Here is a 20265-nt window from a genome sequence, read left to right as displayed (position 1 = left end):
CATCCATCTCTGCCATACAGAGAAGCAGATGCACAACCCTCCACAGTCGAGCTGTTGTGGTTTAAGCCCAGCTGGTAACCCAGAAACATGCAGCCTCTTGATCAACCTTCCCTTTCCACCCCACTCCAGGTGGGATGGGGGTGAGGATCCAAAGAATTTAAACCCCACTGGTTGAGATAAAAACAGTCCAGTAACTAAGGTATAACCCAAACCCACTAGTGCTACCACCAATAATAATAATGATAAGGGATAATAATGGTAATAACAATGATAAGGGGAGAGAATATATAATAAAAGGGGAAGGGGAAAAGAAACAACAATAAACACAAGTGATGCACAATACAATTGCTCACCACCTGCTGATCAACACCCAGTCTGACCCAAGCAATGATCAGTCCCCTTCAGGTGACTCCCCCCAGTTTATATACTGGGCATGATGTGCTGTGGTATGGAACACCCCTTTGACTAGTTCAGGTCAGGTGTTTTGTCTCTGCTTCCTCCCAGTTTCTTGTGCCCCTCCTCACTGGCAGAGCATGAGAAACTGAAAAGTCCTTGATCAGGATAAGTGCTACTGAGCAACAACTAAAACATTGATGTGTTATCAGCATTGTTCTCAGACTAAAGCCCAGACACAGCACTGCACCAGCTACTAAGAAGGAGAAAAATAACTGTTAGAGCTGAATAATATATAATAAATATATAATATAATATAATATAATATAATATAATATAATATAATAAAATAAATATAATATATATAATAAAATATAATAAATAACTGTTAGAGCTGAACCCAGGACACCAGTCTTTTTCCTGCTTGTACATTCTCAGAGAGCTGTGTTGCCTGAGCTGCATTTCCCATGTGTGTCATGAGGAGTTTGTGTTAACTCCAAGGTTCTCTATTCATAGAGTCATAGAAACATAGAATGATTTGGGTTGGAAGGGACCGTAAAGGTCATCTAGTTCCAACCCCCCTGTCACAGGCATGGACACCTTCCACTAGATTAGATTGCTCAAAGACCCGTCCAACCTGGCTTTGAACACTGCCAGGGATGGGGCAGAGACAACTTCTCTGGGAAACCTGTGCCAGTATCTCACCATACTCATAGTTAAGAATTTCTTCCTAATATCTGATCTACACTCTTTCAGTTTAAAACCATTCATCTTGTTCAATCCCTACATGCCCTTGTAAAAAATCCCTCTTCACATTTCTTGCAGGTCCCCTTTCTTCGCCTTTTTATCCCTGAATTTCAGCTCAGTAATGTTGATGGGGCCAGATGACCTCTGTCCACTCCTTTTTTAATCTTTTGGAAAAACATTTGACACAACTCCCTGGCATGTTTTAAATCACATGAGATTTCCATCTGCTCGTCTATGATCCAAGTTCATATCTGCTTAGTTTCCAGGGCCAGCTAGGCTTGGATGGAACCAGTTCAGTGTTAAGTTCCTCTGAGCTCTGAAGGCTGAAAGCTCCTGTCTGCACAAGACACTTAACTCCCATTTTCCAGGTGGTGCAGGCTGTGTGTTAATGGTGCTAAACAGTGACATCTCATTGCTGAACACTTTGAAATTGTGCTGTGAGTATGTTAAAAGTCAGACATATTTTCCAGAAAATGCAGTGTTAAAGTTTTATTGCTATCTTTATATTTATATTTCCAAATTATTCTTCAGCAGTTTATATCTGATTAAAAAAATCAATGTTCCCTTGCAAATTCAACCGTGTTAACAAAAATATAAAAATCATAATTGCTGTTTTACAACGTTCATTATTTTCAGACAATATTAGTAAAAAGAGGCTCAATTTATGTGATAGCATACTCTATCAAATAGTTATTAAATTATAACACTTGCAGTGAAAATTCTAACTGTGGTTAACATCTTGTAAAATGGAAAAGAGAAGAAAACTACTAACCAGAGTATTCTCATCTTGATTCACTGTGATATAGACAAATGTATCCTGTTAGTCATTATGAAAGCTGCATTTACAAATCCCCAAACCACATAATGAAAATAACGTGTCCTTTCATCTATATTAAAAACCCATCAAGCCTCTGGTTATTGTCTGGGATTCAGGGAGAAATTTAAAGAGACATACTCTCATTTTATTGCAGCTGGGTTCATACAAGCAGGATGACTTCTGGGAATTAGCAGTGATGTTATTACACTCCTAAATTGCTACAGAAGATAATTTCTTTAAAGTTAAACCTTTTTATTTGTTATTAAACACACAAAGACCAAAGAATGGAATTAGCTATAATGCAGTTGAAGTGAGACTTTCAGTCGGAAACTGACACCTGAATTTTCAAGACCAGGGAGGCAGAAGGTCATCTCCAAATATCACTCTTCCTGATTGTTTTAAATGCTTATTTTAGTTAAAAAAGAAAAGAAAAAAAAAACAAAACAGAAAAAAAACTTGTAAGTGCCTAACTGTCATCAGCAGATGTGGAATGTAACCTGGACAGCTAGAGACCACCCGAGTAACTAAAGCTCAGTGAAGTGAACTCACCTGAACTTGACATCTATTGGGAACTCCACAGCAATTGTCCAGGATAAGACAGTTATACACACTCAGATTTACAGTTCCTTGTAAAACAGGACTGATACTTTTAAATTCTGACATCTAAAGATGGCTACTCCAATAGCCTTTTCTTCCAGCTCTCGCTGACATCTGGAGACAAGGACGTGAGTAGCACTTCTGGAAATCACACCAAGCTCTCTTTAGATGCATAGTCCGTGTTGTAAACATCAGCTAAAAAAACTACATATATTTTCTTGTACTTGCTAGCCATATGGTAAGAAAAGTCTGAATTCAATGCATTGATAAGACATTATTTACATAAAACTGGGAAAAGAGATCTCCAATATAAGTCGAAAAGACCGTTGCTTCTGTCTGCAATAAACGTGTTTGCTGAATTCGAAGCAATGAACTGTGTCTTCTCCTCAAAGTAACATAAATATAGACTGTCCCATAAGAAAGGTGAATGGAACAGTGGTTGGTAACATTTTCTTTTCTTAGTGGTGTTATAATACATTTATGCTACATGGAATTTATGAAAATACTGGGCTCAAATCCATAACCCAGATTATTTTTCAACCTGAGAGCCTTCATGCTGGAGCACAGTCGGGGATAGCAGAGATTTCTCATCCCTACTTACATGTGGTTTCATTTTGATGCTGGAATTGTGTGTGGAAACATTTTTCTTCATATTTTGGTAAACCTAGAGTTGGAACAAGGAAATAAAATATACCCTCTGTTATTATTTATTGTACTTGGAAGACTGGATTTTTTTTCTAGGTACAGTGCTTCGAAGTTGCTCATTAGTTCATCCCTATGCTCAGCAGGTTCTGCCAGGCTACCAGCCTGCAGGGAGGCTCAAGGCTGCAAAGCCAAGAGTCATTCATAGCTCTCCATACGCTAGAAGGTTCACAAGGACACTGCACTGGGAAACAGAGTGTCTAGCCCAGGGGAGATACCCAGGTAGGAATCAGTAGTTTATAAAGGAGTTGCTTATCCTCCCTGAGGAAGAGATCATCACGTGGTAAGTATGAAGCATGACTTTGAGAATGACATACTGCCCTCCCTCTGTCTGTGAGGACGTGGCAGCACGCACCTATGGTGGGCCCCCCATGAGATCCCTGGCTGGTGGCCCAGGCTCAGCTCCTCTCCCATGGTAGCTATCAGCATCACCAAAGCCAAATGTACTGGCTCCTTCACAAGTGAAACACATTCCCATAGCACAGGCTGAGAGATTTCAGCCTTCCAGAGTCCTGGTGCAAACAGTTGGAGGAAAGAAATCCTCATCAGGGAGGTCAGGATTTCTTCCCATAACAGCAAAAATCCCCTGAACTCTTACATAGATCCATGGGCAATGTATCCATAACTCAGTGGTGCACTTGAATAGAAACCAGAAGACTATCAGCTAATTGTGATCTATGGGGCTAGGGAAAAAAAAAATAAGAAAGTAAAAGAAAAGTGAATTTTTCTTCTTTCTGTGTTTACTTACTGCTCCTTCTGCCTCAGCCAGCTGACAGGCAAGAGAGGAAACCAGCTGGGAAAAAGAGGGTCTCTTTCTGGAGTCAAGGTCCCAACAGGACTGCATCACGCGATAGCTGCAGGAGCAAAGAGGTGATATGGAAAACATGTTAGCTGCTGGACTCTCTGTAAGTAACTACATGGGAGTACAGAATCTGAATGGGAATGATGGGGCACCAGAATGATTTTATGGAAAGGTGCCCGATTTTGCAGTTTCAGCAGGGACCAGCGCAATGCCTATCTGCTAAAGTCCCTTGTAAACTTACTAGATCAGTAGGTTCCCTGGTATTTATAAGCCCCACTACAATCTTTCATAGGTCAATCTGTCAGAGTCACCTTTGATGCCATTACATTCTTTACATGGAGAGGATAAAAATAGTATACTGTCATAGCAAGGCACTTAGTCCCTAGACCATCTATGAGATGTCTGCCGAAAGAGCTCAGGCAACCCAAAGTTCTTCCCTTTCCTTCATGCTCTGGGTCTTGTAGCTCCACATCACCTTCTCTTCTATTGCTCCCTGTGGTCCACCTCTAGGCAGGGTTCATTCAGGCACAGAGGCACAGGCTAAAAACCATGTGCTGACGGCACAGAAAGAGAGCTCCCACCAACCCTTTCTTAGCGGGGTTTTTCCTTTAAGAGGATCCCTGTCCTCCTGGAACTGAATGAAACATGCTAAAGCTCAATTAAAAAAAAAAAAAAAGGAAGTTTAGAAAAAAATCACAAAAGATTCAGTGAATATCCAAAATGTACTTGGTATAACATAGCTTTTGCAAAAAGAAAAGAAGTCTGTGACCTGAGAATGAGAAGTTCCCTGTGAAAGGAGGGCCATCTAACCTTTTGTGTTGATCACTTCTGTGTTAGGATAAAACCTGCAGGATCAAGCAGCCAGAGGCAGGGGAAGATCTCACCTTTTGCAACTTTTCCTGAACAAGGTATGGTGTACATACGAACAGTGGTTTAATAAATATAAATTCCCATGCTGTCCATCACTCAGGAAATACACTTACACGTCTCTTGTAGCATAATACGGTTGGTCCATTTTAAATCCACTTTGTATTAATTTGTAGAAGTTTGTATCAACTGGAATCCCAGGGTAGGGATTTACACCTGTGAAGAACATCAGAGAATGCATGTTAATTCAGAAGCTGCCAAAACCAAGGGCTGCTTTCCTGTTGTGTTACAGAACATACCCAAAGAGAAAATTTCCCACAGTAATATTCCATAAGACCAGACATCACTCTTCATTGTGTATGTCCTCTCAAACAAGCTTTCAGGAGCCATCCATTTAACTGGCAAACGAGCCTGTACAGACAGGGGGAAAGGAGGCCATGTCATGCTGTGACACAGTCTTTCTTGATGAGTCACTGTAGTTTCCACTGCTTGAGTAGGATCAGTTCATGTTTGCTATGTGAAAATCTGGACCTGTTCCTGTAGCCCCTTTGAATTTCCCTTATAGAGAGAAGCAGGCACTTCTATGAAGCCAGTTCACCTCATCCATTTTAGATGACTGTTTAAGCAAGAGATGGGCTCAACCCTGGAAGAGCCTTCTTCCCTCCTTTGACTTCCAGAGGGAGTACTGCAGATGACAATACCCACACAGTACTTCCTATAGCCAGACAATCAGGTGTACTCCCCCCTCATGCTATTGTCCCTGTATTATTACTGTGCGTAACAGTAAACAATTCCCAGCAGTTCCATCAATGGATTTTCACTGTGCTTCAGAAAGCATGTGGGTACCATCCCATTTAGAGTACTAGCTTGGTCATATTAATTATAAGCTTAGAATTTGCATTTGCCAAGAGCAGGAAAACATGAGATTTCTGCACTCTCTACAGCTACCCATAAAGCTAACATGGAATTTGAAAATGAAAGGCTTCGCTTTCTTGGTTCCTTGTCATTTTTACAATGGCATGAAAAACAGAGAGCACACAAGAACTTACATTGCCCCTGACAATGTAGTTGGAGTCGTTCATTATGTCTCTGGCAAGGCCAAAGTCACATATTTTCAACACTTTTCTATGGGTCACTAGTACATTTCGGGCAGCAAGGTCTCTGTGAATGCACTTAGAAGAAAAAGGAAGGTTAGCACTGCAGCATTTGGTATCAGAAAAGGATAATTCCCTTGTCTCAGACAGAGTTCCCTGAACTGATGCCTCCTTCCACTTAAACAATTTGGAGAATGAGCGAGCTGGGTAGTCCCTGGTTGTCCTGGCAGGGGGACAGGGCCAGAGCAGGTAGAAGTGTGCAGGGTCTTACTCAGGGTCATGTCTAAAGCTGCAATCCAGTCTTTGCTGTAAAGCCAGGGAAGGAGGCATAGTTCCAACCTGCCACTGAGTGGCTCTATTCTTCAGTCTGACTGACCTGTTTTTGCTTCCTTTTCTCTCTAAACAATTTCCTACCCTTCATCATACCGATTTGGACTCAAGAAACTCCATTCCTTTGGCAACTTGATAAGAGAAGCAAAGAAGGTCTTCAAAAGTGAGCACATTAAAGTCCTCCTCTTCATCCATCAATCTGCTTCCACATCTAATTTCATCTGTAAAAAACCAACCAGAAGTAATGAGTTTTCCATGGGCTTACTTACTATCCGGTTAATTCCATTGATTGCGGTAAGGATTTTCACATGCTCCTACCAAGGACAACATCACAAAGAGAATCCATCTTTTGCATCCTTTGTTCAGATACAAAGTAAAGGAAAGAATATTTTCATGCAAATACTATGCATGAGTATTTGCATGAAAAATACTCAGAGACATAAACCTCTCATCTTAAGTGCTGTTGAATCCTTCTCCAGCAAAATTCCTGCTAGAAGAGAACAGAGGCATATGACAGAAAGGGGCCTCCTGTGTCACTGAATCTTGTCTAGTTAGAGCAATAACATAATAAGTACAATAATAACAGAATTACTAGAGATAGAAGCAATTACCTTCCTCAGAAGGCAGCACAATCCCATTTGATCCAGATGCCATATTTATGTTTTGGCTCTGTGTGACTTCAAATTCATCTTCTCTCCATACAGCTGCATTCACATTATACTTGAGGTGAGTTCCCTTCCTGGAGTGGATGACACATTTTCAAAGGTTACACCCAGTATATCTCATAATCTTCTTCACATAAACTATTTTTTGCACTAAAAAAGCATGATCAGTTATTGCCATTAAAAACCTGGGCACAGACATGAGTCTTCTCGAAAGTGGAAAGAGAAAAAGATATTACTTGTCTTTTGCAGTCCAGTGTGAAGAACATCATAGGGAGAATCAAATCTCAGTTCCTCCCTAAGGTACTGCTTATTAAAGTATGTGAAGACACATTGTCATGAATTCAGTGATTTCAGCAACTTACAGCACAGCTGAGAATGCAGCTTAAAAGGAGACAGTAGTTTATAAAGCATTAAACTGCTGCTGAATGCTTTACCTGGAATTTTGGTTCAAATGAATATTGTGGTAAAAGCTGAAGTTGTGCTGTTTAAAAACATACGCCAATGTCCGGTGAAACTCTTCTCTCTTGCTCCTTAAGTAATTCAGAAGGTCACCATAGCAACAGTATTCAAATATCAAGTAGATTGGTCCTGAAATAGTTGGAGATGTAAATTCTTCCTGCTAACTATGGCACCCTCCCCATTAAAGCCCTAATAATGTCACATCTTCTCTCAGAACTAATCAGTATTAGGCATCCCATGCATCTTCCTTCCCCAGTTGTACCTCTTTTCATTATTCACTTCTCTCCTTCCTTTGGGTGCCACCCCCATCCCTGCTCTTTTTCATTTCTTTTCTTTCCTGTCTATTTTGCAGTCATTTTCCGCTTTCTTTCTCCAACTTCACTATCTGGGGAGCCACATGATTAAAAAAGAACAAATTAAAATTTGTTATGTGAACAAAACCACGTGGATACAAAAGCACCTCACACCAGATAAGATTTTTTTTTCACTTAATAAACTAACCCATATCAGTGCCATCACCACTGTAACATGAAAACCTCTTCTACAGAAGGCTTGTTGTATCACTTCATGCAAGTTCAGTGAGAAAGCACTCATATCTGTACACATCCATGGCCTTAACTTTGCTTTCAGCTCATTTTCATTTTGTTTTGGATCAGCACAGAAAAGCAAAATTGGTTGGGCAAAGACAGGATTTGGGATGAAGAGAGAAACAGCAGCCTGAGAAACAGCAGCCTGAGAAACAGCAGGCGACTAAATATGTCTTGGATGTTTTTAATACTGCTTTCAACAAAAGTTGAAACCAAGTTTTTGGTACTTTTTTTCTGTTCAGGAGTCCTTGTTATTCCGGCGGTTTTAACTGGTACCCTTCTACAATTGCAGGTTACCTGACACAGTACAAGCTCCTAGTAGGTTCACAATATTTTCATGGCTTCCAATGTGAGTCATCACTTTCAGCTCAGACATTAGAGCATCTTTTTCTGAAGCATCAGGTTTTTCTGTAAAAGCAATAACAAAGATTTGGAAATCTCCAGCAAAGAAATAAAAATGTCAATGGTTGCGATGCTTTGTCACAGGCAAGTCTTCATTTCAAGTTCATTGGATTGACAGTACACTTGGGAACATCCTAAAAAATTGTTGTGCAGTATAAAAAGATTCAGCCAAAGGTGAAAACTACATGTGTGTTAGCATGGGTCATTTGAATGTTTGGGAAGGCAGTCATAAAATGTTAGTATTTGTTATTCTTGGGCTGACAAGGAAAAACAGCAATTATTAAGGTGTTCACAAGCACAGAGAAAATGGCAGTCAACCCTGTTGGCAAGAGAAAAATGTCTTAACAGCCATATGGCATGCAACCAGTTGCACTCCCATAGCTAAGGAAAACTCTGTGTTTCAGTAATAGCTTTAGTCTTGTTTTTCAGCACGCATTTGGTCTTCATGATCTCAGTGAACCTCAGGCACAGCAGGTGAGGGGAGTACAACAGCTAGACAGCACTACAAGACAAAGGGATCTTACACCAAAGTCCACAGAGTCACCAATGTGACCAGCAGGCTAACCTGCACTATGAATTTGCATTCATTCTCTTCAGAGCAGAGCAGTTTCATCCTTCCACACATGATGCAGACCTCTGCTGTATAGGACATCCTACAGGAAGAAGGCACTTCAGCAGTACCTTTTCAAACTGAAACAGGATTTTGAAATGAGGTATTGGTGAGGTGTAACTGGTAGAAGTTTGTGTATAAAGGGATTTCCAGCACCACTTCTGCTTCAGAGCTGCTAGAATACATCATTGCTTGTAATAGGCACCCAGAGTTTATCATACCTTTTAGCATTTTGACTGCAACCTGGACTGCATCTCCTGCATTGCTAATTCCATAAGCTGTTGCATTTACCACTTTCCCAAAAGCCCCAGAACCAAGGACCTGTCCTAAAAGACACAATATGCCAATCTTATTCACAGTTGGTACGGCACAGGCTACCAGCACTGGGGTTTGCCTTAGGGACTGCTCACCAAACTCCAGATTTTCCCTGGGAAATTCCCATTTGAGATCATATTCAAATTCTCTGAAGTCAATGTAGATATACTCGTTATCTGATGGACCTATAATGTGAATCATTTGCAGCTGGTTTTCGTACCTAAATTGCTTTGGAAGATAAAAAAAAAAACAACAGTGGAATAAGTCTTAGAGAAGGAGAAACAGCCTGGTAGGAATAACAGAAGAAAGGATGGGTATTCATATTTGTTTTTACCTTTTTGTATTTATGAAAATATAGTATAAACAAGAAAGCCATCAATAGGAGGAAAAATCCAACAGAGACATAGAAGGCAGTACTGTCCAGGGGAGGAGAAACAGCTCCTGCAACTTTAAGAGATACATATTACTACTCATTGAATCAGAGCTTTGCGTGTACAGCTAAAGGTACAAGGAGAACCCACAGTTTAAAGTCTTTTCCCCAGTACTCACTCCTGCTTGCCACACAGGGACTGACTCTTGGGTGTCTCTGTTGGCTCAGTCATGCTCTTGCCTAGGTGTGCAATGACCCCCATGGGGTGAGGAGAGCTCCCATGGGCATTTCTGGCAGCACCATGGTGACCTCCAGGAGAGGAACAAGGGCCAGCACCTTCCAACTACCAAAGTGGCTTCAGCTCTTCCCAAAGCTGTTGCCTTCACGCTTCAGTTAGGGATTACTAAGATGAAATAAACAGCAGACCCAACATTGCCACGGCTCTATTCAGCACTTCATATTTGTATGAAATTTCTGCTCATTTTAACGAGGGAGGCCCCTGCTTTGGCACCAGGGAAAAGAGACCTGACTCACCCATTCATCCACTGTTTCCCCCAGTGTATACAAACAGCACTTGTGTTTTACTTGCAATGCCATGGCATGGTCAGCCATTTAGCCAGGCCTAAAATACTTTTTAGTTTTTTTTTACTTACAATGCCATGGCATGGTCAGCCATTTAGCCAGGCCTAAAATACCGTAAGATCTATAATGACAGCTTTAATTGAGAAAACCTGTGCTAAAACACTGTTTTATGGTACCTGATAGGTTAATGAAATTCTTTTCACAGGATGAACCAGCAGAATTGTTTGCACAGCACTCCACAGAGAAGTTTGTTGCTGTCTCCTTTACATCTAAAGTACTGCTAGAAATCCATGACCCCAGGGATCTCCTCTCCGGTAACAAGTTGTGAATCCCCTCAGTGATTTCTTCTGTACAGCTGAAAAAGAAAGCAGACCAGTTCTGATTTTTGGCTCACGATGTCATTTTCCAGGGTAGAAGGTGGCTGGTTCAAAACATGTCTTCTGTGATATGTCTGTGCTAGGAGGGATAGAGGGAGGGATAGACGAGATTGGGTTTTATTTGTCACTGTTAGAGTGAGGCTTCAGAGCAGTTTCCAATCTCATTTTTGGTGATGGACATGATGGGGTCTGCAGGGGTTGAACTGGGCTCCCTATCTCCCACACTGGGCTTACTCTCAGTCCCACCACTGCCCTGGCAGGGCACCTGCACTGCTTAACCATTGGGATCTCCAGACTTTCACAGCTGACACAATCCCCCCTCAGCACATCTATTCCCACTGATTTCACCATTACCGCAAGCACCCAAATCATGGAGCAGCTCCAAATGAGCCCCTACTAAAACAAATAGTACAAAATGGACCAGTAGCAAAGTTCTAACTCCTTTCCCTTCAGGTGTGTGATTTAGAATCACAGAATTATAGAATAGGTAGGGTTGGAAAGGACCTTAAGATCATTTAGTTCCAATCCCCTGCCATGGGCAGGGACACCTCACACTAAACCATGCCACCCAAGGCTCGGTCCAACCTGTCCTTGAACACCACCAGGGATGGAGCATTCACAACTATAGGATTTCAATGAAAAATTTCACTCACTGATAGTGGAGAGCATCTACCCTGTATCAATGAGTTATTTAGGACCTGATACATAGAAAGAGGGAACATTATATTCAAGGGAAAGTAAGCCTCCACAGAGATTATTTTGTTTATTATTTATTTAGCTTTTCTTTCATTCATCAGCTTACTAATTTACTGTCACACAAATAAATGAAGAGGTAAGTAAATAAAATTAATTCAGCTCTACATGAAGCCCTAACTTCTATATATGGAAGTTCCCAAGAAAAGAAATGTCACGGCATTTTCTTTCCAGAAAGCTGATTTAAGGACTACTTTAAAATCACTAGCTGGATGTTTTCTTTCCTCTTCCATTTCTGCACAGATCATGTTAGGAAGCCTTTTCAGAGCTATGGATAAGAAAATCATCTAGATATTTTGTTTTTAATATCTGCTTAAAATACTTAGAGCTTTATCCACAGTCTTCGAAAAGATGCTTTGACTTAGCACTTTTCTGCAGCACAGGAATATTATTTTTTGAAATATCTAAATAAAAACTGCAGGGTTTATAAAACAGCTCAAAGCTGTTTTAGCATCTTTTGAAATTTTAGGGCCTGACTCATTGCCCCAGATAAATAGAGGAAATAGAAACACTCTCACTGAGTGTCACGGTTTAACCCCAGCTGGTAAGGAAGCCCCACAGAGCTGCTCACTCACTCCCCACCATGGGATGGAGGAAAGAATTAGAAGAGTAAAAGTGAGAAAACTCATGGGCTGAGATAAAGACAGTTTAACAGGTAAAGCAAAAGCCATCACTCCAAACCTCCCCCTTCCTCCTTCTTCCCCAGGTTTACATGCTGAGCATGACATTATACCGTCCAGTATATCCCTTTGGTCAGCTGGGATCAGCTGTTCTGGCTGTGTCCTCTCCCAACTCCTTGCACACCTCCAGCTCCCTTGCTGCTGGGGTGGTGTGAGGAGCAGAAAAGGCCTTGGCTCTGTGTAAGCACAGTTCAGCAGTACCTAAACCAACCCTGAATTATCAGCACTGTTTCTAGCACAAATCTGAAACACATCCCCACACCAGCTACTGTGGAGAAAATTCTACCCAAGCCAAAACCAGTACACTGACTTCACTGGCTTTGATAACAGGTCACTGTAACAGCTGTATTAATCAAAGCTTACCTAATTAATCAAGCCTGTATTAACCAATGCATTCCCTGAATACCTGTACCTTTGACAGGCCAAGAGGAAAACTCAGATTTGATTTTGTAACTACCTGACTGTTGCTATAAACCTTGTGGGGTTTATTTCACTGTAAAGAGCCTGAGATACACACCTTTATAGACTTCATTTCATGACAATAAAAAAAAATTGGGAAACTTTCTCTAGTTTTGGTGATTTCCTGGAGCGTGACACATTGGCCCTTGTACAAATGGTCAAAGGTGCATTTTACACTTGTTTTCTTACAGGCCAGTCCTCATTTAACCAAGGATAGATCAGATATGCTATTTGCAATGAATAAAAAAGAGGGAAATGTATTTACTTGGATGAGTTCAGCTCGGAACAGCTCCTCCAAACCCAGGATGAGGCAGGGTAACTGTCAGCGATGCAGGAGATCTGCTTGAACAGCCACTGCATCTTTATTTCGGGCTTTCCTGCAACAATATAATAGAATAATATAATGGTTTGTGTTGGAAAAGACCATCTAGTTGCAATCCCCTGCCATGGGCAGAGACAACAAAATATAACACAAGATAATTTCTGTCAGCACTTCAGTGACCAAAACCTTGACATTTATGGGGCAATGTCACTCTGCCAAGACCAAGGTCTGCTTCTGTGTTTTCAAACTAACCCACCCACACGTCACTGTGAGAGGTGAGTACAGCCATCAGTCTTCCTACAGCTCCCTGCCTCGGCTCTGCAGGATGGCAGTGTGGGCAAGGCAAGAGGAGCAGCTGCTTCTCTGTACAGGCACAGCCAGACCAAAACAGTGGCAGAGCCAAAATTAGAACCTTGACTTCTGCTTTTCTAACTCAGAGCAAGCAGTCAGCCCTAGGACTCCCCTGACACCCCAGGCCTGGGTGCCCAGCTTATACAAAATGTGCACAAAGGAACCCTGTATAAATAATATGTAGTAAATAATGCTTCCTGATCTGACCTAGAGCAAGGGTGAGAGGGTGCTGCAGTTGCGTGGCAGAACTGAGATAACTGGGAGCATTGGGCACACTCTGCATGTGTGTTACTTGAGGGCAGGGGTATATGAAACATTGCAGCCCTAATACACGTTTTACACACCAAAGGGTCTCCAGACTAACTACATTAACTCACAAGTGCCATTAGGAAAAAAATAACATAAATGTGCCATAGAAAGCTAACACCTAATGAGGGTGTTTCCTTTCACTGTGTATCTCATGGGGTCTCTACACAGGCTTCTTCAGCCTGGAGAAGAGAAGGCTCAGGGAAGACCTTATGACAGTCTTCCAACACCTAAAGGGGGCCTAGGAGAAACCTGGAGAGGGACTTTTTACAAGGGCATGTAGTGACAGGATAAGGGGGAAGGCTTTAAGCTGAAAGAGGGGAGACATTAGGATTAGACATTACAAAAAAATTCTTCACTAAGTAGGCTCTGAGGCACTGGCACAGGGTGCCCAGAGAAGCTGCGGCTGCCCCATTCCTGGCAGTGTTCAAGGCCAGGTTGGATGGGGCTTTGACCCTAACTGTTGTATGATTCTATGATATTCTGGCTCTGTAGAGTTACAATAAAATACTCTGTATTTTACTGAGCTCCCAGGCTTTGTGGTTTTCTGAAGAAGCATTATTCTTCTCAGTGTATGACTCATTTCTCATATTCTGTCATCTCTGTTTACAGCAAACTAAAGGGAAGACAAAAAAATTAATAACTTCCTCCTCCTTCTTCTGTTTTCCATCCCTGACCAACAGAAGAAACACAACACACAGGCAGCCAGCATCGTTCTCTGACCCAGAGCCTGGATTTCAGTAGTGTAGTGCAGAGTGAAGGGAATCACGTTTTTGCCTTGTGGTCCTCCATTGTCAACAATAAACCTAGGTAAATGAAATGGGGAATACCAAGGGAAAACAAACATCTTAGCTCCATTTATACCAGTGGCAAAATTGCAGACTTTGACAAATCTTCACAGGGATTATTTTCTCACTTACTTCTCACGTACAGAGTGAATTTTTTTGTCACGACTGTATCATCATTTTCGGCATAAAATACGTATACTCCAGACCGGTGCTGATGGTTGCAGAACTTTGATGAAATGCTGTGGAGTAAAGAAAAGGAGGGAAATGGACAAACAATTGACTTTAAAAAGATTCCAGATGTAGTCAGGGTGCATACATGTTTGAAACAATCCAACATCTTCTAATGAGGAACCCAGATGAAATTATTTTTGCTTAGACAATATAAATCCCAGAATGTAACAGTCTTGATGAGAGGATATTTGTTTCCTGCTATTGAGTTAGTTCTGCAATTTTCTTCATAGTTCCTGGAGTACACGTGAACAGTCAGAATGTGATTTTATTACCAATCCTTTGGAAGACAACATATATAATTCATGGTGTCAGAATGATTTAGATTAGAAAAGACCCTAAAGATCATTGAGTCCAACTGTAAATCTAATACTGTCGAAGTCAAAATGATGATTGTCAAATTTAAATGGCAGCTATTGCAGTTCATCAACATTAAAAGGCACTTCAGAAAATCTCTCTTAGATGGAGGAGATGAGGGCAGATTTTGGGGACAGATGATTTGTCTGGCTGCTCAAAGATAACTGGTTAGGAAGCCCCAACTAAATTTCTGTGGTAAAGGCAAGCAGAATATCTGGTGGTTTGAAGCAGAAATTAAAACCAGACAGCCTATACCAGCAATTTGTGAAGTAAGAAATCTAGAGAAATAAACCCAGGATATTTCTCATTAAGCAAGATACATACAAAAGAATTAAGTATCACCTTGCAATTCTAAACTGCTTTGGCAATTCTAAACTGGGAGAACTCACATGGAAGCCACTGGCAATTTTGCCTTTTGACTAAGGCAGCAACTCCGTACAGTTACTGACTTTTGAATGTCTTCACCTGAAGTGGCCTTAAAGATGTCCCTGAACTCAAGGATTTTTTTAAATCAGACCCCTTTTAAGCTACCTCAAAATGGATACTGAAGGCAGAAGAAGCCACAAATCATCTGTTGCTTTTGAAATCCTAGGTCTGAAGAATTAAATCTTAATAAAGTAATGAGAAAATAATATAAAGCATGTCTTTGGTAACTGAAAACACAAAGGGATGTGAGATAAATATTATAAATTTAACAGAGGTCGCTCTGTGTATGATTTGCTCTTAGGAGGGAAGTGAAAATCAGCAGTGTGCTAAAGCAGAGAGTCAACAAAAGCAAACAGAAAATGGAAATTCCGAAGGAATGTCTGGAAACATGTAGGGCAGTGACAAAAGAGGTGAATCCTTGGGACTTGAAATTAGAAACTAAAGAAGGGGACAGAGTTAATTAATAAATTTAATATGATCTATAATCAGGAGGAACAATTTGGTAAGGAAATGGCAGAAATCAAAAATGCAGAAAAACAGGAAATGAAGAAGGATATGAAAGGAGTAAAGTAGAAGTGTTGGGAGACATGGTTACACAGAAGTTAACTAAAATGTGCAAAGTTAGATTCACAATACATGAAGATATATGATGATCTTTATTTGTTTTGCTTCAAGAAACATTCTGCTTTAAAATCACAATGAAGTTTGCAGTGCTACAGCTGCAGGCAGTATTTCCTGAACTCCCTACCCCTTGCTGCTTCAAACTGAATGAAATATCTACCTCTACTTCTTTTCCTCAGAGGAGGCGTGTCTATCCAATGCTAGTATTCAACCAAAACTGAACAGCTGTGGGGAATGTTTGTACAGAAGAATGTACTTGTCAGATGAAATAATCACTAAATTAATGGATTTTTCCCTCAATTATATTTTTCCATAAGATAAATTGGATGACAAAGGAACAAACACAAAGTATAATTACCTAAAATGAACCTAAAAAAAAATATTTAATTGACAGCATAGTCAGATGGATGGATAAGTTGTCTGAAGCAATCTCTAGGCCAAGCTCCAGTGATACTTGGGGCAGTGAGCTGCCCATGGCCATGATCGTGGCCGTGGATGGTGCAGGGCTGCCCTGGAATGCACTTCTCCAGGACACGGGCTGAGATTTTCTCTGGCAGCAGGTGATGATCAGCTCTCGACAATTGTTGGTGCTGTGCTGCAAAGGCTATCTGATGTGACTCATAGATCCCAGGCCACCACCAGCTGCACCTGACCCATTAATGAGAGTTACGTAAGCTATTTCTGGAGGTCTCAAAATTGTTATTGTTGGCCCAACCTGCAGCACCTTCTTATCCAGATTTAATTTACAGCAGCTGTCAATCATTCAAGCAAAACTGGCCCCTGTTCTTATGAGTGGTGAGAAGAGACCAATACCAGCTGCAAAGCAAATCAACTAGGCCTTATCAGCTGGAGGGAGGTACCTATTGGACAAGGATGAGCAAATGCTCACGGCTGTCCCCTGAAACCTCATTTCCAAAATCAGTAGTGATCATAAAGAACAGATTTGGCTAGCCCATGTCAGGCACTGCAGATTAGTCACCAACACACACCCACAGCTATCAAAGTTTGTTGACAGTCCTCGCTTTATCAGCAGGGACAGAGTTCCTGTGGCTATTGCTAGGAGATGACAGTTTACTAGTCTGAACTGAGCTGTCTCGGAACCTCATGAAGATCTGACTCCAATGCACCTTCTAGGGCAGATGGAAAGGCCAGTCTGTTGCAAAAATGACTTGAGAAGCTAGTGGATAAAATTGAGTGCACCAAAATACTAAGGAAAGAAATGATAAAAATAATAATCATGGCTGTAGCACAGTTTCATGCAGATGCTAAGAGAGGTTTTAAGAATATAAGAAAAAAATCTGTGCAGCCACGTTAATTCCTGCCTAGGCCCTACATAGCTTTAAAGTGAAAACTTTAAAAGAGCAGCTTAGTTTTATTTTCATTGAGGTGAATAAGAGTTGTTACCTTGAAAGCCATGAGACTACTTTGAAAGAGTCTCTGAAGGAAATTAGATAATGTTATCAAGAAACTAGAAGGCCTAAGGAATGGAGAAAACATTAGCCTTGAGTAGGATTCATGCCAGAACTTCATTGTAGGAAATAACAGAAAAGGTAGATAACTAACAGGTTTATTCAAAACATGTTTTGCAGCAGTGGAAGAGTACATGACCTAGGTAACAAGCAGAACGGTATGTTTCTGTGGCATAGTCGAACAGATCTAACAGTGGCCTGGGAAACTGCGTGGACTTAGACTTGATATAAGTGGTCTGAAAGACACTGGGAACATCATCAAGAACAGGATGACAAAAGGGGAACATGTAGAACTTGTGATCCAGTATGAAAACCGAAACAGATCTGTAACTGAGAAACTGTGTTAGAGAGAAAGGGAATAGCAAAATGCAGATAAACAAAAGGCTACATGCTTAATTTACCAAAGGGTTTATTATAACATGGAGAATAACTTGATTCTAGAAGTTATTTACATGAACTGCTATTGAAACCCAAAATCATGTTTGAGCACCTTTTGTTAACACAGCTTCACCACCACATTTAAAAAACAGAAAAATAGTACAAAACATGGACAGTAAGCAGTCCAAATGAGATACAAAGACAAGGCATTATTATATCAAACTACCAAACTATTCAAGTACCTGCGTCCATCCATGCTGTAACTTTGTTTACATGGAAATGTTTTTTGGGAAGATAGCCACATGCATCTAACTGATGGATATGCTGTAAAGTTAACTTCAAAGCAAAATGCTTCTTCACCAATTTCAAATTCTTCTTTAGAGTCGGTTATATTTATAAATCCCTTTTCTGAAAAAAAAAATTAAATAATATATATATTATAAAGGCTGAACTGCTTAATGAAGGAATTTTGCCATCTGTATGTTTTTCATTTTGGCAATCACAAGCAAAAAAAAAGCACCATGTTACATCACAATAGGCATCCTACTAATCAAAATAAGATAATACTTCAAAATAGTACTGAAATGATGTCATTGTGCCCAGCTGCAGACAAATGATCTCAGACTGCTGAAGTTGCATATTTGGTCAAACCAGAGTCCTTCCAAAGTGCCCTGGTTCCTCCCTGGTCCACCGTACGGAGCCACAGGGCCACCACCACCATTCTGTATTTGGTTTGTTTAGGTGTGTTTCAGGTGCTAATGGCTGCATCTTCTGGCTCTCCTCTATCAGAAGACAGAAGCAGGTGGCACTATTAGAATAATCAGATGTTGACAGCAGTTGTTTCTCCTTCCCTGAAATGCGCTGAAGATTTTGCTAATGAGTCTTGCAGCTGCTCCTTTATTTCCCCATCTCAATTCCACAAATTTGATGCAAGACAACAGCAACATGAAAATGTGTTTTGAAGGTGTGTGTGAACTGTAAGTTGCTGGCACTTGCCCTGCTAGGGTGGGATTAGTTTCACCTAACGGAGCTGTCTGAAGTTTGGTAACCCACCTAAGCTACTTGTTTTGACCTCTGATAAACTCATTGGAATGAGAGAGGCATGTCCAGATATATCCCATCCTAAAATGATAAGATGATAAAATATCTGAAAATATCTGTTTCTTGACATGGACTGCTGAAGGAACCAAAGTCATTGCTGGGGTTAGACGTCTCATGACATGAAATGAATCCCACCCAAACAATAGCAGATATCTGGGAGGAGGATGTCCTAAAGACATCAGTGGGGCTAGGATCAGCTCTGTAAAAATCATGGAATCATATACATTGGAAGAGTTCTCTGGAGATGTCTAGTCCAGCCTCTGCTCAGAGCAAGTCCAACTGGGTGAGATTGCTCAGAGCCACATCCAGTTGAGCTTGGTATCTCCAAGGAAGTAGGCTTTACAACCTCTTGGAAACTTGTGCCAGTGTTTAACCAGCCATACGGTGAAAAACTGCACTGTAGAAATATTGCTGGACTGTTTTTTTACTTTTTGAGTGTTTTTCTTCTGGTTGAAACCTTATATCTTGCTTGGCATGTTCTATCCCTGTCTATCTTACTGGCTTACAAAATACTATCTGAAAACTCTCAGAAAACCACAATAAATGGTGGTTTGTGCTTTAAAGTGGCTTAACCACCCTGCCTGACCTGACTAGCTACACAAGGTAGGATAACTTGGTTAAGTATCAATTAGCAAAAAGCAAAACCAGAACTCTGTGGATGCAAGGCATTACTAGAGATCAGAAGACCACTCACCAATGTAGTTAATGTTAGCCAACCCCCCCAGGCCATGCAGTGTGTGTCAACCAAATCAGTTTTCTTGTGGTTAAGTTACATCATGACCATTCCCAGTGTGACTGTAGGTGCTGACTCATGAACTGTGATGATTAAAGGTAGGATCATTTCAGAAACTGTCACCCTGTGCCATGGACAACCGAGTGAAATCTGTACCTGTACCACTGACAAAATTGAAGCTGGGATGATAGCATAAATTCACACCAACAATGGTTGACATTAGTACATTAGGCTAAAGGTTGGGGTGGTTCAGAGGCACATGATGTACCTGTATAACCTTGGAGAGAGAAGCACTCTTGTTAGCCAGGTGACAACATCCCCCCACTTTAATCCACCATGTAAGTAAATAAATAGATTTTCTCATCATCAAAGCCAATAAGCCCTCAGTTTTGTTGGCATAAAGGATCTTAAAGAGGGTACAGACAATCACTACAGCTCGGCATATTCCAGTTAAAAAATACCCTACTCAGAAATCCTTCCATGAACAGTGACCGAAATATCTTCTATTACTGTGACACATACTCAGACCTAATAGCTCATAGATCTAAGAAACCACTATTTCTGAACTGGGTGTCAG

General features: G+C 40.9%; 1 protein-coding gene across 2 annotated transcripts in view; it reads right to left on the bottom strand.

Annotated features, from left to right (window-relative positions):
* Window positions 1-2800: 2800 nt before the first annotated feature.
* FLT3 (fms related receptor tyrosine kinase 3) overlaps window positions 2801-20265 on the bottom strand; it is a 39263-nt gene continuing 21798 nt past the window's right edge. Inside the window, exons 9-24 of one of the 2 annotated variants that reach the window (XM_061457565.1) lie at window positions 18097-18262; window positions 14508-14614; window positions 12874-12985; window positions 10516-10694; window positions 9722-9834; window positions 9483-9615; window positions 9294-9398; window positions 8358-8468; window positions 7449-7602; window positions 6961-7088; window positions 6446-6570; window positions 5975-6097; window positions 5225-5336; window positions 5042-5141; window positions 4005-4110; window positions 2801-3218 (exon numbers count right to left, since the gene is read on the bottom strand). In XM_061457565.1, the coding sequence (XP_061313549.1) occupies window positions 3084-3218; window positions 4005-4110; window positions 5042-5141; window positions 5225-5336; window positions 5975-6097; window positions 6446-6570; window positions 6961-7088; window positions 7449-7602; window positions 8358-8468; window positions 9294-9398; window positions 9483-9615; window positions 9722-9834; window positions 10516-10694; window positions 12874-12985; window positions 14508-14614; window positions 18097-18262 (2009 nt within the window). In that variant the 3' untranslated portion in view covers window positions 2801-3083. The remainder of the gene's footprint in view (window positions 3219-4004; window positions 4111-5041; window positions 5142-5224; window positions 5337-5974; window positions 6098-6445; window positions 6571-6960; window positions 7089-7448; window positions 7603-8357; window positions 8469-9293; window positions 9399-9482; window positions 9616-9721; window positions 9835-10515; window positions 10695-12873; window positions 12986-14507; window positions 14615-18096; window positions 18263-20265) is intronic. The other variant, XM_061457568.1, reaches the window with a different exon arrangement.

The sequence above is a fragment of the Pezoporus flaviventris genome, unplaced genomic scaffold, assembly GCF_033815535.1.
Source record: "Pezoporus flaviventris isolate CSIRO_AGI_PZ_B2104156 unplaced genomic scaffold, CSIRO_AGI_Pfla_v1 ptg000025l, whole genome shotgun sequence".
NCBI lineage: Eukaryota > Metazoa > Chordata > Aves > Psittaciformes > Psittacidae > Pezoporus > Pezoporus flaviventris.
The sequence above is the reverse complement of the archived record's forward strand: the minus strand, read 5'-3'. Positions and strand labels throughout refer to the sequence as shown.